Genomic DNA, 18,685 nt, shown 5'->3' on the forward strand with positions numbered 1-18,685 from the left:
TGTGTGGCGTTCAAAATATTGAAATAATGCAAACACTTCTTTTCCCTCATTTTGTAACGGATTTTCAAGTTCATATTTCATTAGGTTGAGGCCAGGGAGCGAGATAAGTACACGAAGAAATTCTTAGAAAACTAATCGCTGTTGACGAATGCGCATCCGGGCGCGACAGAAGATGCGCGAACAAGAGGGTATGGTTTCAGAAGGCTTGCAGACAAATTACTTGTTATTAGTTAACATCTGGGGTTTCATTGGCATGAGATGACGAAATCCAAATCCAATCCAAATGTTCAGACTGGACCTGGAACGCGCCCTAGCTGAACAGACTCATATGATCCGTCGTTTTATTGAAATGTCATAAGTTATTATTCCTGGGCATCTTGTTGCAACGTAAATGCACTGTAGCGAGAGATTAATATAAATATAACTAGAAACATTATTCATTTACTCATCCCTGAGCAGGCAACCACTAACACGCTGGCGGAGAAGCGCTCGTTGCTCCTGTTCGTCTGCCGCGTTCACGCTTCCCCCCGATGGTTTGCGTGGCGTGGCGTGCGTACGACGGACAGCTTTAAACTCCTTCGCTCCTTTGGTTTCATGTATCCAGAAATCCTCAAGTTCTAGAAGATTGTGTTATAATTTCCACGTTAAATACTGTCAAAATTGGCTATCTTGATTTCGTTGTCGTTCACAGGTTACTGCATGAAGACGTCCAACGTCTTCGACTTCCAACTTAACACCTGACGTCCGAAAGAAGTCTAGAACGTTGGAAGTCTTGAATTGTTTGACGATGGCATCCAAAACGTATTACTTGCGAAGAATACGGATTTAACTTTGCTAAAAATCGAATTTTACTAGCTTTTTCTCTCTCTTATGTCTCTCCGACCATTTATCTCTAAGACTTTCCGTCAAGCAGTCATGAAAACAAAATATCAAGATGAAATTTCATAAATGTGTTTCTGCATTTTTGTCCTGAAACAAATTAAGGTGAAAGGCAGCAGTTTGAAAGTGATACCGTCACTTGCGAAATTGTTAACTCTAGTAACGCCGTCAGACAATGTCTAGTCTAGTCGCCGTCTTACAATGTTTAGTTGTCAACTTATTAAACAGAAAGTAAAGGGCCGACCGGCATGACATTCCATCTCAGTGCTCTGAGACTCACCTCTACTTCAGTTGGCATCTATTAACTTCTACCGACGACGCAGAGAGGTCAGCTGGGGACGTATTCGGCCTGCTGTACGTTGTCAGGTGCCCACGACTCAATAGAGTGCCATCTCGCTGACAAGGTCGACCGAAGAGGAGCTAGCCGCTCTCGGTCTTCATCTCTGGCCAATACGGAAGATCCGTACACGGGAGATAGAAGGCAGAGAGAGGTGGTCGGATCCGGTGGTGGCTATTGCTGAACTGGTGTTTGGATGGCTGCTAGGGCTGAAAATGTCGAGGCTGCGGGTAACCTCGATATGGGGAAATTTAGTAAGTGCAGTTAAACACTTCAAGAGAGATCATAGCGTTGGAAAAGTATTTGAATTTAGACATAATAAGCATTGTATTCTAATTCTAAGTTGGATGAATGAATATGGTTTTCAAAATCAAGCAATCGTGTTCACCTTGACCTTCTTTGCTGCTGATATTGAACAGGTTTATCATACAACACTTCTAACAGTATGGCTTTAAGTAGTTTCATGAAATTCATTAAAAGTAATATCAGAGTTTTCTAAAAACCCTGTTTGTGTCACATGTTGTTGCAACATACTGTTATCGTATTTGTTTCGTGTTTATACGAAATACTGTTATTGTTTGTGTGGTTATGTGACGTTGTCATTTATCTACAATAAAATATTTTAGCGCCCACGGTCGGTAGATTTATTTAAATTATTGTGGCAACATTTTACGGAACGGAGGCTACGGGCCATGAGCTGCAGCCCGGGAGTAGAACTCAGCACGTCACCGATTAACGTCGAATTTAACTTTGTCTGTTCGCCGCATTTTTTTTGCGTTTTAATAACTGCTGTAAGTATTTTATTATTGCTAGACGCAGTATAACTCCCATGTCCACTTATATTAGTTGCGACTATATCTTATGTGCCGAAACTATGTATCATATATTCTTTATTTACGTCGTCTATCATTACTACAATTCACCGTAGCCAAGAGCGTTAGTGGGACCTCTGAAGCATTTATTTTTAGCTTGTGCCAATCTTTGTTTTATTATTAACGAAATGTCACCACACCTCAAGTAAAGTCTTTATGTTTTGTTACTTTCAGCTTACAAGAACAGTAAAGGAAATAGCACCACAAGTTCGTTTGTTAACTGCCTTGGCGGTATCCTTTTACGTGAACGCCCTGGACAGACGTATTGTTATCGTTTGTGTTCCGTGTTTATACGAAGTTTTATTATTGTTTGTGTAGTTATGAAGTATTGTTATCGTTTGTGTGGTTATGACGTATTGTTATCGTTTGTGTTATGTGTGGTTACGTCGTATTGTTATCGTTTGTGTTTGTGTGGCTATGACGTACTGTTATCTTTTGTGTTATGTGTGGTTATTACGTATTGTTATCGTTTGAGTTCCGTGTTTATACGAAATAATATTATTGTTTGTGTGGTTATGAAGTACTGTTATCTTTTGTGTGGTTATGACGTATTGTTATCGTTCGTGTTATGTGCGGTTATTACGTCTTGTTATCTTTGGTGCTATGTGTGGTTACGTCGTATTGTTATCGTTTGTGTGGTTATGTCGTATTGTTATCGTTCGTGTTGTGTGTGGTTATGACGTATTGTTATCGTTTGTGTTCCGTGTTTATACGAAATACTATTGTATTTTGTATGGTTATGAAGTACTGTTATCGTTTGTGTGGTTATGACGTATTGTTATCGTTTGTGTTATGCGTGGTTAAGAAGTATTGTTATCCTTTGTGTTATGTGTGGTTGTGTCGTATTGTTATCGTTAGTGTTTGTGTTGTTATATGACGTATTGTTATCCTTTGTGTTACGTGTTGTTATAAAATATTGTTATGTTTCCTGCGTGAAATTCACAGTAGCCAGCGTTGCCGTTGTCTACCGGACGGTGCAGGATCTGCCCCCGGGATTGCGCTGTGTTGAGGAGAAGCGCTGACATCTTGAGGACATCTTTGCTGCAGGATTGCGATCAATTTGAATGTTATGATGTTGATGATTGTTGATAAGAAGTAACGATGTATTGCTTACAGTCATTTCAAGTAATCTGTTACATCTGTTATTTAAATTATGCTGATTCGCTAAGTTCTGTGTTAAATGAACCTCAGACTTTTAGTTCCCAACGAATAAACTAGCTCGTAAATTCAAGAGGAAGGCTTCTTTCATCAATTTATAGGTTCCGAAGAACTCTAGATATTTTTCAATCATCAACTACAAGGCAATTCTCCGAGAAGGTAGCTGGTTAGTGATTATGTAGTGTGTATTAGTGCGTAGTATTCAAATCATTGAATAAATGCATAGACGTATTGTTTCTTTTTATTTTTCACCGGAGTTTTAAGTCTATATATCCTTAGGTAGGATGTCGAAGACCGAGATAAGGACACGAAGCAACTATTTTTCAGTAATAATTTCGAGAAAACTAATCGCTGTTGACGACGACTGCACATCCTGAGCGATAGATGGTGTGAGCGCACAAAGGGGTATATCTTCAGTTAATATGATTGTTTAAGAAAGCTTAAGAAATTTGTAATGATTATTTGGTTCGTGAATCTATTCCAAATAAATGAAATAGAAAAAGATTTAAATTACGAGTCTAAATCGAAAACTTATTCTCCGGATTTTGTGCAAAAAAGATAATATAATTGTATTAAAAATTTTACATTAAGTTGCCATCCTTGTAGCAAAATCTAACGATGTGAAGTTAACAAATTGAATTTTCCCCGTTATCAACAATTAATTTAAGAAATAAATAGCCTTCATTCGCAACCTTGAAGTGTAAGGAAGAACACTCGAAGATAGCTGATGTGACAACCTCGTTTTTTCTGCTAATAAATAATTTGCGCTACTAAATTTCAAATTCTCATCTGCATGCTTATTCTGTATTCACTCAATCAAGATAAGCCTGGTCAATTACATTCCCTAATTATATTAATAATTGCAGGCTTATATTAATTCTTTACTTTTCTTATAGGCTAATCTTACTTTACTAATCACATTACTGATTTACTCTTCAAGCGTCACTTGGCTATTGGGATGTTAGTGGACCCATTCCTGAAGGTAATCTTTAGGATATAATTGGGCGATTTAATTTGTGAATTAAAGATTTCTAAACATTTCCGCACAACTAGTCTTGGCATATTTCGGTAGCCATTATTAAAGTTTACCTTAGTTTGCAACAGAACACCTGGGCGACGCGATATTGTTTTCCACGCGAACAACATTCAAGCGTTGCAGCAGTCCATGCTGATGTTCTTAAAACCGATGGAAGACAGGACATGCCAGCTGAAGCTTTATCCATTGTATACCTTGATACGTTAGAGCATGTACAAAGCTGCTCTAAAAAACCGTTGAATTTGTCTCTCATTTAGAAGACAATAGCGTACAGAACAAGTTCAATGAATATATTGGAACCACGATCAATATCGTAAACTTGTCTATAATTATCATTCCAATGAATTTTAATAAGTCTTAAACGCTTGCAGCATAAATTTTTGTTAGCTAAATTATTGCTTCTTCTAAGCCCAGGTTTCGGTTGCCATGTGATAATTAACTCGAAAGAACTTTTGCTCACGCGTAAAGTAATTTAAATGTTCAGAATGGATCAACATGTTCAATTGTTCAGGCATGATTCATTACTATTATTCATGCCTAACTCTTATAAAATGGCATCATATTGAAACAATATTAGGTATAATAATTATCCATGTACATCGTATTGCATTTCAAATCATTAGAAACATCGTAAATCATAAGTCATTTACTCGTCCCCTAGCAGGCAACCTCTAAGACGCTGGGCGGAGAAGCGCGCTGGCTTCGTAGCTGTTCGTCTGCCGCGTCCACGCGTCCCCCGATGGCCTGCGTGTCGTCGCGCTCGCACGAAACGGACAGCTTTTCCTCCTCTGCTCCACCAGTTCCACTTGTCAAAAAATGCTCAGGTTCTAGTAGATTGACAGAAATTCCTTGCTACCTATTGTCATAGTCGGCGTTATCAATATCGCTGTCGCGCTCGCCATCCATAGTAATGAGTGTGACTTTGAATTCGCTTTCTGTCCCTTCTACTTGGCAGGCCAGTTTCTAATAGTACCAGTACTAACTTTTTTAGCATTAGTTATTTTTGAAACAAGTTGAATGTTCTTCAAACTATATCACGCAAATTTTTTTGTATTGGCCTGCGGAACCTGGCATGCGGAGTGACCACTGAGCGGCCTACAATTTTGGATCAAATTCCAGTTAATTAATTTAGGATTCATAATTTGAAGGATAGAGCCACTCAATCAAAATTATATTAAAAAATATATGTTGAGCTACACGAAATTTTATCAGCGAACAGGAGTTTGAATCACAATTAGAATTCCATTAATAATATTTTAAAGGTAACCTTTTCGAGGCGTAGAAAATTTCGCAGAACATTAACAATAACTAATAATAATATTAACTAAATTACAATCTGGCTGAAAGCATTCACATGCAAAGCGATCCATACGCAATTCAATGAGTCCTTCTAAGCCTTTAAAATATTCTTGCTATCAGCGCGCTTTGAGATAAGCCTTAACTGCCTCGATTACAGATGAACAATCATTTCGTGACTAAACAGGATGATAATTATTGAGCTTGTAATGCAGCTCATTTGAATCTGCATGAACTTTATAGTATAATAAGCAATACGTCTAGGAATTCAGGCTAGAAATCATAGGAACGACCTAGACGAAGATAAGCCCTTGGGACAGTTGAGCCAAAGTGCACAATGAGTGCAAATAGCACATCTTATTCAGTCCGGGGGTTTGCGATCCACGCGACTCGATAATTCCAAGTGCCATCACACGGCCTCGCTGATCCTGACAGAAACATGCCATTACGTAGTGTTCTTCGTGAACTAAATCCTAGATTTGTTTAAAAAGTCGTTCAAGGAAGGGCCAATCGTTAACAGTTATCCTAACAGCCAATCAGATGGATTTAATGCAGCCCTAGTTCATTGCACATAACTTTATCTAGGGGAACAAAAGCCTGTCATGCATGTCCTTAAGTATGTCATACATGTTCTTAAGCATATCATACATGTCCTAGCGCATGTTCCTAATCTCCCGCATGTATTAGCGCATGTCCTAAATATCCTACATGTCTTAGAACATGTCCTAACTCTCCTACATGTCCTAAAATATAATTTAAATGCCTTGCATAACATAAAACAAGTCATAAATGTCCTACATGTCATAGAGTAAGTCATGCATGCCCCGAGTAAGACATACATGTCCATGCGCATGTCCTACATGTCATAGAGCATATCACAAGTCCCAAAGCATGTTCTACATGTCCTAAGAGGATATTCTAAATGCCCTACATGTCTTAAAACAAGCCCGAAATGTCCAAAAACACGTTCGAAATGTCATCCATATCCTAAAACATGTCCTAAATGCCACACATATCCTAAATGTCCTACATGTCATAGAGTAAGTCATACATGTCCTCGAGTGCATGTGTTAAGCATATTCATGAGCATGTCCTACATCTCCTGGAGCATGTCACATGAGTCCTAGAGCATTTCTTAACATCTCTTAGAGCATGTTTATGTTCATGTGCCACGTGTGCGAGAACATGTCTTATTTGTCCTAGCGCGTTTCGCGCAAGTCCTACAACATGTCTTGCATATCTTAGAGAATGTCCTAAATGTCATGGAGCATGTTTTGCATGTCCTAGAGCATGCTCTACATGTCCTGCTTGACTTCCTGCATGTCCTAGAGCATGCCCTTCATGTCCTACAGGACTTCCTGCGTGTCCTAGAGCATGCCTACATGTCCTACATGACATCCTGCATGTCCTAGAGCATGCCCTACATGTCCTACAGCACTTCCTGCATGTCCTAGAGCATGCCCTACATGTCCTACAGCACTTCCTGCATGTCCTAGAGCATGCCATACATGTCCTAGAGCATGCCCTACATGTCCTACAGCACTTCCTGCATGTCCTAGAGCATGCCCTACATGTCCTACAGGACTTCATGCATGTCCTAGAGCATACCCTACATGTCTTACAGCACTTCCTGCATGTCCTAGAGCATATCCTACATGTCCTGGAGCACTTCCTGCATGTCCAAGAGCATGCCCTACATGTCTTCTTACAGGACTTCCTGCATGTCCTAGAGCATGCCCTACATGTCCTGGAGCACTTCCTGCATGTCCTAGAGCATGCCCTACATGTCCTACAGGACTTCCTGCATGTCCTAGAGCATGCCCTACATGTCCTACAGCACTTTCTGCATGTCCTAGAGCATGCCCTACATGTCCTGGAGCATTTCCTGCATGTCCTAGAGCATGCCCTGCATGTCCTACAACACTTCCTGCGTGTCCTAGAGCATGCCCTACATGTCCTACATGACTTCCTGCATGTCCTAGAGCATGCCATACATGTCCTACAGCACTTCCTGCATGTCCTAGAGCATGCCCTACATGTCCTACAACACTTCCTGCGTGTCCTAGAGCATGCCCTACATGTCATACATGACTTCCTGCATGTCCTAGAGCATGCCATACATGTCCTACAGCACTTCCTGCATGTCCTAGAGCATGCCCTACATGTCCTACATGACTTCCTGCATGTCCGAGAGCATGCCATACATGTCCTGGAGCACTTCCTACATGTCCTAGAGTATGCCCTATATGTCCTACATGACTTCCTACATATCCTAGAGCATGCCATACATGTCTTGGAGCACTTCCTGCATGTCCTAGAGCATGCCCTACATGTCCTACAGCACTTCCTGCATGTCCTAGAGCATGCCCTACATGTCCTACAGGACTTCCTGCATGTCCTAGAGCATGGCCCTACATGTCCTACAGGACTTCCTGCATGTCCTAGAGCATGCCCTACATGTCCTACAGGACTTCCTGCATGCCTAGAGCATGGCCCTACATGTCCTACAGGACCTCCTGCATGTCCTAGAGCATGCCCTACATGTCCTGGAGCACTTCCTGCTGCCCTTGAGCATATCCTACATGATCCATCATATTGTACATATTAATCCTTTGGTCTGATCATGAGGGCGAGTTCAGTGACGTGCGCCTGGTAGACATTGATATTCCAGACCAAGAACTTCCCTCCAGTGGTCTTCTCGGAGGGTCTGTCGCCGGCCCACTCGCCTGTAGGGTTCGCACGATAGCAGCTCCTGTACCACCAGCCTCCGCCACCGTACTTCTCTGAACAGCTTCCTCCTGAAGAATCAAGAATGCATTTAGTTAATCCGACTTGGACATCACAGTTAAGTAGCAGTCATTCAAAAGTGACTTTAATGAAACTTTTGTTATATTCTGAAGTTAAAATCCTACGTTCATTATTGGTAAGCCATTTATTTTTAGGCAATTATTTGTTTTGAAAAAGAGCAAGACATGACACGGCGTTTTATCTACAGTTACGACTCAGCGAAATTCCTGGCAAGAAGTTGAATGAAGTTTATTTCACTGTATCATGATGAGTTTTACTACAGATATTTTGATGATGTTCTGCAGTTTACTTCAGTGAAATGTAATGCGGCAAACAGACACTGATCCTGGCGTCCTCTTACGTCATGTGTGCGTCATAGGACGTTATAATAAGACTTTTTTGTGAGTTCTCTTTACTGATGTTGTGAGTCTTTTAAGCCTTAAATGATGATTGTGTACATTTAAAAGAATAAATTTATATATATTACTTATATTAAATGGCATATAAATCATAGAGTGAAGAAGAATTGAATTGTGCCCTGCATATTCATCATTGACATCGTCATTGAACCAGTACCTGATACCTTCACAATGCACAATACACTAGCGATCATTACCAGTACCTGATACCTCCACAATGCACAATACACTAGCGATCATTACCAGTACCTGATACCTCCACAATGCACAATACACTAGCGATCATTACCAGTACCTGATACCTTCACAATGCACAATACACCAGCGATCATTACCAGTACCTGATACCTTCACAATGCACAATACACTAGCGATCATTACCAGTACCTGATACCTTCACAATGCACAATACACCAGCGATCATTACCAGTACCTGATACCTTCACAATTACCTTCCTATCTCGTCTTTTCAGTGCCTGCACTCACGCGGTAGTGCTGGTGTGTGACGTGGTGCGTGAGAGTATGGGGCATACTTATAATGTTCATGATTTATTGAATGTTTATGATATGTGCAGATAAACCGTCCTAACATTGCTCGATCTCACCGTATTGATCACGATCACGATCACGATCGATGGTCGAGAACTGCATGCCGTTGTGACGGACGGTGAGGGCATCTCTGGCAGAGCTGCTCCTGGCGTCGTAGCCGCCGACCCTCAGTGTGTAATTTTTACCGCCTTCCACTCTGGTGGATCAAATTACATGCATAATGCCCTATGTACATTGATCTGGATAACTTAACGAGTTTTTCCGTGTAAAGCTCACATTTGGTATCATTAAAGCTATCAGTCATAGTGGTATATATCAGATTCAAGCGGATATACAAAAATTCGCAATTTGAGCGAAACTTACATAGAAAAAAATTCCCTGTGTACCCAACATTCCCTGTGTACCCAACATTCCCTGTGTACCAACATTCTCTGTCTATCCAGCATTCCTTGTGTACCCAACATTCCCTGTGTATCCAACATTCCCTGTGTACCCAACATTCCCTGTGTATCCAACATTCCCTGTATCCAACCCAACATTCCCTGTGTACCCCAACATTCCCTGTGTATCCAACATTCCATGTGTACCCAACATTCCCTGTGTACCCCAACATTCCCTGTGTACCCAACATTCCCTGTGTACCCCATTATTCCCTGTGTACCACAACACTCCCTCTGTATCCTAACACTCCCTGCGTACCCCAACACTTCCTCTGTACCCCAACACTCCCTCTGTACCCCAGCACTCCCTCTGTACCCCAACACTCTCTCTGTACCCCAACACTCCCTCTGTACCCCATCACTCCCTCTGTACCACAACACTCCCTCTGTACCCCAACACTCCCTGCGTACCCCAACATTCCCTGCTTATCCCAACACTCCCTCTGTACCCCATCACTCCCTCTGTACCACAACACTCCCTCTGTACCTCAACACTCCCTGCGTACCCCAACATTCCCTGTGTACCCAACACTCCCTCTGTACCACAACACTCCCTCTGTACCAACACTCCCTCTGTATCGCAACACTCCCTCTGTACCCCAGCACTCCCTCTGTACCACAACACTCCTTCTGTGCCCCAACACTACCTCTGTACCTCAACACTCCCTCTGTACCCCAACCCTCCCTCTGTGCCCAACACTCCCTCTGTGCCCAACACTCCCTCTGTGCCCAACACTCCCTCTGTGCCACAACACTCCCTCTGTACCTCAACACTCCTTCTGTACCCCAACCCTCCCTCTGTGCCCCACACTCCCTCTGTGCCCAACACTCCCTCTGTGCCCAACACTCCCTCTGTGCCACAACACTCCCTCTGTACCTCAACACTCCTTCTGTACCCCAACCCTCCCTCTGTGCCCCAACACTCCCTCTGTGACACAACACTCCCTCTGTACCCCAACACTCCCTCTGTACCCCTACACTTCCTCTGTACCCCTACACTCCCTCTGCACCCTAACACTTCCTCTGTACCCCAACACTCCCTCTGTACACCAACACTCCCTCTGTACCCCAACACTCCCTCTGTACCCTTACACTCCCTCTGTACCCTAACACTTCCTCTGTGCCCCAACACTCCCTCTGTACCCCAACACTCCCTCTGTACCCCAACACTCCCTCTGTACCCCAACACTCCCTCTTTACCCCAACACTCCCTCTATACCCCAACACTCCCTCTATACCCCAGCACTCCCTCTGTACCCCAACACTCCCTCTAAGCTACAACCACGGGGCATGACTCACCTAAAGTCCAGGTAGCGGCCGCTGGTGCGGTTTACTCCTCGGACGATCTCTGCCCGCATACCGCAGTATTCGCTACTGGGACTGCCGAAGCCTTCTTCGTATTCCTTGAAGGTTCGACTGAAGTTGAGTTGAGGCTCCTGCTTCTGGCGCCGCAGGAAGACCGTCCAGCCGCCGCCGTCCGTCGTCTGGTCGCAGTAAACTTGGACGGCAGCGCCTTCTTCTTCTTCTTTTCGGGGTGTCTACACTGGGTAGACTTAAAGCCACAGGTCGACCTCGAGGACGGCCGTTGGGCCTGAGAGACTGTATTGTGGACGGCAGCGCCGCTGGGGTAGATGGTGTACACGCCCGATGTCTTCTCCGGCCGCTCCCAACAATCCGCGGGAGTGAACGGTACCTGAAATGATGAATAAGTTGCAGAATCGTTTTTATTTCGTTTCTACGAGTTGTATTCAACATTTTGGTCTACTTAATTTGGTCGCCTATTCCTATAACTTTGATATCGTCGGTGGGAAGCCGAAAATCGAGTTAATTCAAATTTATTTGACTTTTCGTACAAACAGTGTCGCGAATTTGATTTACCACCTCTATATTTATAGCCACAGTTAAAACTTTACAGTACAGTACATTGCGGTAACAGAAATATTTCACTTCTATGTAGATACCGTCGTCTGATCAGTTGGGATGGTGCTGGACGGAGATGTAAGTGGTGGTCTAGAAGGAAGTCGCAGCGGCACCTGGTATGAGATATCGAATTTGAGTTCCAAGGCAAAATTTCAATAATGACATTTATCAATCAAATAAAGGAAAATAAATACTGGTACTGGGTTATCCCGGTATTGCCCGGGCTCGACGTTCCCTATAATTTTAGAACACGATATACCGAATCCTTTAAGTAATAAGAAAGATTATGTCAGGAATTTAAAAGCAAAGAAAACAGCCAGAATATTAACCATTTCTTAAGAATGAAAACGTTTCGGAGTCCAGCTCCATCGTCAGTTCAAAGTTCAAAACCTATAAGAAAAGCAGAATCAATTAGAAAACTAAATTCACATCGAAGATAAAAATAAAAATGTCCATCGGTAACCTGATTTTCGATTTGCCAGTTCAAACTAAAAATATTGTACGATATATTGAAAAAACTAATAAGAAAATTGCGAATAAAACAAATTCTCTGGTCTTCAATGAAACCTGCTTGAAATATATATTGGTGTACCAACTTTTTCTTTTGTGAAATACACATTAGTGTTCAACCATTCTCGTTTCAAATTGCAGTATACCAAATATCAAGAAAGAGGTGTTTGTATGTGTCAGTGGTTAGCGCTAGAAATTCACTGGGGAGCCAAAGAGCTAGGTACCAGCCTGCAAAACTTTGGGAGCCACTAGCTGGTGTTAAGTAATGTTATTGGATAGCATTTTAACTTCAGAGGTTTGGTCTACCGTTGTATTATCGGATGGAGCCTGTTCGTGAGGAGTTGAGTGCAAGAACAGTCTTTAGAATGTGTGAATCTTTGTCGCCTGAGGTTGCAATTAAATAATAGCAGTCAAACGACGGATGTTGCTTGCTTTGATTTATTGTGTTAAATGAAAGAACTGTTCTTCTGGAGCCGCGACGCTTAGAGTGGCCAACACATGTTACGACGTGGAGAGCTTGAGTAAGAAGCCCTATACAGACTTGAGTAGAAAACAATTTTGTCTTTATTTGTATTGTTTGCTTCGTTACTCGTATCTCATTTCTCTAGTTTTTTGTAGGTCACTTCTGTCCAGAAGAATTTGGTATGAGACAAAGCAAATGATCAAACGAAAAGGCAGTCGAGTTAAAAAAGCAGCTTGCATTGAGCAATTTCGGTATCGATTAGCTACAAGCTAGGTCAATTTCTCTGTTAGCTTCTTTCTGTCATTGAAACACAAGTTTAGAAGGCGATCAAATTTGGAAGCAGCGACCTTTGAATTTGAAGTCCAGCGTTATAAAAAATTTAAATAGCTTATGCATTATGATTACAATTTCGGAATAACAATAACTTGTTTCAATAATTTAGGTGCGTTTTAAACCCCCAAAATATTTTAACAACACATCATATTTGACCTAGGCTTTTTTAAATCGAAAATTTGTCTCTTTATGATTCATTCTGAGACTAAACTTTGATTAAGTTTGCTCGGTATTTTTCTGGCTTCGACAACTTCTGTTGAATTAAATTGACTTACAAGCCAAATCGAAATAAATATAATCTTACCAGCTCGTCAAAGTGAAAACTTCAGCTATTGCTGCTGTCCCTCATTTGACTTGCATCCAACTATATGTAGTAATAATAATTGCTTGTACGAACTCAATTGCTGGAGTCCCCGCACGCTATAACGGAGTTAGTGGGAACTAATTAAATTCACCGAAAACTACGAACGACATGAATCAAATTGTTTTTAAAGTTTCCAATATCTTAAGCCGTTGTGTGTAAAGAATAATGATCAACCGTCGGATTCAGAAAAGAAATATCATTTGAACCAGACCTTGAGCTGACCGTAATGATACCTGTTAAGAGTTTAGAAGTATTTAGTAAACCTAAACATGGACTCAAATCTGCTACGTGTGTTCAGGATTTAATATTTTAGAGATCTTTGACTTGCTTGAGAAAAATATTTAAATTTATATAAGCATTTTACATTCGAAATAAAAATAATTTACCATATTTCTGGTCATTTCAGGAGACAGCACATTAGTTACATTAGTTATTCCTGTTCGGTTCAAGTTACCTACGGTGAAATCTAAATTAAAGAGGGAGGTTGATGCAGTTTGCAGGGAGGTTGATAGCCGTGGCCCCTGGTGTTGGTTCTTGTTTCAAATTCTACTTATCCTTTGGAGACCTTGTATAAACCATGAGTATTCTTCAACGAGCTCCCCACGCAGACGTCGATAACTGAGGTTGGGAAGCTTCTTTCATAGGACTTTCCTATGAAAGATCTTTCCTAGGACAATCTTTCTTCATAGAACTTGCCCTTCAAGCCTGGAATTATCCTTGTTGCGCGTATTTGAACATTCTCTATTAAATTTTTGTCCTTTTCAAATCTCGGTGACCACACAACGTTTCCAAACTCTAGATTCGGGCGCACGACAGCAATAAACGACTGCTTCATCGCTTCTGCAATTAAGAACTCGTATGAGCGTTTGATTAATCGTTTGTTTGAAGTTTGTTGGATGTGTTAGCTTGCTTTTCAACATGCTTAGAAAATTTTAGAAATAAATAAATTTAGAAAATAAAATAAATAAATTTAGAAAATTTATACGTATAGCCGTATAGCTCGCAAACGAACGCAAAACGGAAAAATTGTAAACATCACCATTGCTGAGGCTAGGTATATAAATACTAAATTCCGTTCAAGTCTGTTCGGTAGTTTGGAAAAAATGTCTTGATTACTGCGAATTTAAGGGGACCGTCTACCCTAAAAATCGAAAATTTTGGCTTTTCCGTTTTCTTGACTCATTTTGTAGCTGCTGAAAAAGCGCGTCTAACGCAGTTTACCGCATGTCTGTGCGTGCTATAGTTTTTGCGTAAGACAATTTTAAATATATATAAAATGAACATTTTTTAACAATATGTACAATGGGATCTGAAGTTCTACTGACTGTTGATTTATTGCCGCTAGCTAGCCGTGCGGTTGGGCTGACTATAGTTCGTGACTATAAGCAAATATTGGAGTCACGGTGCAGTAATGATTTGGAATTCCAATTCACAACATAGGTAACATATTACATAAGGTGCAATTTCCTTAATCTAATATCCTTCAATTGTACTACAATTTTGTACATGATTTGTTGTTTTGTTGAAACAACGTCATGTGTTATTATTCCTGTGCATCTTGTTGCATCGTAAACGCGCTGTGCTAAGATATTAATATAAAATCACACAGAAACATTATCCACTTACTCGTCCCTGAGCAGCCAGCCACATAACACGCTGGCGGAGAAGCGTGCATTGCTCCATGTTCGTCTGCCGCGTTCACGCTTCCCCCGATGGCTTGCGTGGCGTGATGTGCGTACAAAACGGACAACATTAGCTCCTCCGCTCCTTTGGTTTCATATGTATCCAAAAATCCTCTAGTTCTGGAAGATTTTTAAAATTTCCGTGTCATATGTTCTCAAAATTGGCTTTCTCGAATTCGTTGTCGTTCTCAGGTTACTGAAGTCAAACGAAACTTACACTTGACATCTATGGAAATCTTGAACATTGGACGATTTGATTTGTTTGACGATGACATCCGAAACGTATAACGTGCGAAGAATACGGACTTAACTTTGCCAAAAATCTAACTTTACTAGCTTTATCGCCTTCTTATTTCTCTCCCGACCATTTAGCTCTACCACTTTCGTCAAGCAGCCATGAAAACAAATCAAGATAAAATTTCAGAAGTGTGTTTCTGCATTTATGTCCTGAAACAAAGTGAGGTGGACGGCAGCAGTTTGAAAGTGATACCGTCACTTGCGAAATTGCTAACTCTAATAGCACAGACAGTTTTGTTTTTTGACAGCGTTTTAAAATGTTTAGTTGTTTTCTTGTAAAACTGAAAGGAAAGGGCATACAGGTATGACACTCCATCTCAGTGCTCTGCGACTCACCTCTACTTCAGTAGGCATCTATAACGCTCTACCGACGACGCAGAGGTTAGCAGGCGACGTATCCGGCCTGCTGCACGTCGTCGGGTGCCCACGACATTCCAAGAAGTGCCATCTCGCTGACGGGGTCGACCGAAGGATAGCCAGCCGCTCTCGGTCGTCATCTTTCAGTCAAAAATTGGCCAATACGGAAGATCCGTACACGGAGAAATAGAAGGTTGTAAGGGGATGTATAATGTTATTATAAAAATTAGATTCGTAATTTTTCTTTTAGGTTTTTAGTCACCACCAACGTGACCTCGCGTAGGAACCTGTTATACCTTGTCATTTATGCGGGCGATTCCACCACAGAGAAAGGCTCCGAAATAAGGACTTGATTAGATCATTATTGAAATTAAAGAGTCGGCCTAGAGAAAGCGCACTGCTTTTGTTTTGTTTATTTATTGTTTTGTATTCATTGATAGGTTGCTTCAATTATTATCTTTGTTCATTGATTTGGTTTTATTCATCCTTCTTAATGGCGATAGTTATTACATCACGATCATAAGTAAATGTCTGGGGGCCACTGACGGCTTTACTTGTATATAATTTAATTTATTTAGTGAATGGACCCCGACAAGGTAGAGAGAGGTGGTCGTCATCCTGTGGTGGCTATTGCTGAACTGGCAAAGGCTGAAATCTCGTGGCTGCGCGCTAACCTCGATATGGTGAAATTAAGTAGAAGCAGTTAAACAGGTAAAAATAGATCATACCGTCGGAAATGAATTTAAATTTAGACATAGGGAGCATTGCGATCAATTAAGGATCAGCTCTAAATTGATGAATGATTTTGGTTTTAAAATCAAGCAATCGTGTTCACCTTGACCGTCTTGGCTGTTGATATTGAACATGTTTATCATACAGCAATTCTAACATGCATGGCTTTCACCCTCTACCGCCTAACATGAGTAACGGGAGCAATATTGTCACAAACCTACTTACCAGAAAGGATACGTTCTAGTGAGCGCAAAATGACTAGCACTGTTGGTTGCCGCCATGTACAACTCCAAAATGTTATCTGTTGGGTACAAATTTCCTCATGTTGATATACTCAATAGTTTACGTATAATTTCGTTTGAAAGTTATGTTCCAGCGGAAAGTGACATACGGCGGTAGAGGGTTAAGTAGTTTCATGAAATTCTTTGAAAGTAATATTCGAGTTTGTTAGAAACCCTGTTTGTGTCACATGTTGCTACAACATACTGTTATCTTTTACGTTTCGTGTTTATACGAAACACTGTTATTATTTCTGTGGTTTTGACATAGTGCTATCGTTTGTGTTATGTGTGGTTATGACGTATTGTTATCGTTTGTTACGTGTGACCATGGCGTATCGTTATCGTTTGTTACGTGTGACCATGACTTATTTATATCGTTTGTTACGTGTGGCTATGACGTATTGTTATCGTTTGTTACGTGTGGTTGCGACGTATTGTTATCGTTTGTTGCGTTGGGCTGTGACGTATTGTTATCGTTTTGTACGAGTTGCTATGACGTATTGTTATCGTTAGTCACGTGTGGTTAAGACGCATTGTTATCGTTTGTGTTACGTGTGGTTATGACGCATTGTTATCGTTTGTGTTACGTGTGGTTATGACGTATTGTTATCGTTTGTGTTACGTGTGGTTTTGACGCATTGTTATCGTTTGTCTTACGTGTGGTTATAACGTATTGTTATCGTTTGTGTTGTGGTTATGGCGTATTGTTATCAATCGTGCTATATGTGGTTATGACGCATTGTTATCGTTGTGTTACGTGTGCTTATGACGTATTGTTATGGTTTGTGTTACGTGTGGTTATGACGCATTGTTATCGTTTGTGTTACGTGTGGTTATACCGCATAGTTATCGTTTGTGTTATGTGTGGTTATGACGTATTGTTATCGTTTGTGTTATGTCTGTCTCTTATACACATCTAGATGTGTATAAGAGACAGCGGGTATTGGCTGCAACTGACACGAGTATTGGCTGCAACTGACACGAGTATTGGCTGCAACTGACACGAGTATTGGCTGCAACTGACACGAGTATTGGCTGCAACTGACACGAGTATTGGCTGCAGCTGACACGAGTATTGGCTGCAACTGACACGAGTATTGGCTGCAACTGACATGAGTATTGGCTGCAACTTACACGAGTATTGGCTGCAACTGACACGAGTATTGGCTGCAACTGACACGCGTATTGGCTGCACGTGACACGAGTGTTTATTATTATAGCAGCTGACTTTCGTTTGCTTACATGCTTCAAACTTCTTCAAATAGATAAATCATTTGTACGATAAAAATACCCAAAATCCATAGATCATGATTATTCAATATCGTAACACAATGAGATCATTGCTTAGGCCACACTTTAATTAAAAAATATGTTCTAATTTACGAACAATGGTCCATAATACAAAAACTTTAACGGTTAAAGATTGTTCTATAAATGGAAAATTTGTTTGAACACGTTTCAGGCTTGACAAATCGATAATCCGAAGGTATTGAGCTACTTTCACGCGTTATTATATTATTATGTTATATTATTATTAATGGTTACAAAATATTTATATCGAATTACTTGTCAGCAATGCGCACGCTAAACTCCTCAATTATGCCAAAGAAATTGATAATTAATAATTCATTTTTGTTTTCTTCATGCAATGTTATCCTGAGGCCGACACAACCTTGAAATAAAAATGGTTTATATAACAAAAGAGTATATTATTCAAACTAAAAAAACCCTCAGTAAATGCGACTATAGAACCTAGCTGTAACTATCACAAAAAAGTTCGTAATCCTGCTTAAGGTGCATCCAATGTGTGTGTGTGTGTGGTGGCACTAGGAAAGAGTGGAAAAAACAAGAGGTGGCGCAGAGTGGCCAGAAAGAAGAAGGAGAAATGGAAAAGACAGTAGGAGACGAAAAGGCGCATTGCGCATAATTGAGTTGGCTGTAGGTGGTAGGGGGTATTTGGGGCTGAGAAAGGG

At 41.0% G+C, this 18,685-nt stretch overlaps 1 protein-coding gene across 1 annotated transcript; it reads right to left on the minus strand.

Moving 5' to 3' along the window:
- Nucleotides 1–7,469: 7,469 nt before the first annotated feature.
- On the minus strand, nucleotides 7,470–16,149 carry LOC108668849 (angiopoietin-related protein 2-like). Its single transcript, XM_018156104.2, has 6 exons — nucleotides 15,679–16,149; nucleotides 11,735–11,806; nucleotides 11,394–11,466; nucleotides 11,073–11,286; nucleotides 9,390–9,529; nucleotides 7,470–8,376 (listed from the first exon to the last, which is right to left on the minus strand). The coding sequence occupies exons 1-6, from the start codon at nucleotides 15,694–15,696 to the stop codon at nucleotides 8,183–8,185; spliced, it is 711 nt and encodes a 236-aa protein (XP_018011593.2). The 5' UTR covers nucleotides 15,697–16,149; the 3' UTR covers nucleotides 7,470–8,182.
- Nucleotides 16,150–18,685: the final 2,536 nt, after the last annotated feature.

This window comes from Hyalella azteca, unplaced genomic scaffold, assembly GCF_000764305.2.
Source record: "Hyalella azteca isolate HAZT.00-mixed unplaced genomic scaffold, Hazt_2.0.2 contig15022, whole genome shotgun sequence".
NCBI classification, from domain to species: domain Eukaryota; kingdom Metazoa; phylum Arthropoda; class Malacostraca; order Amphipoda; family Hyalellidae; genus Hyalella; species Hyalella azteca.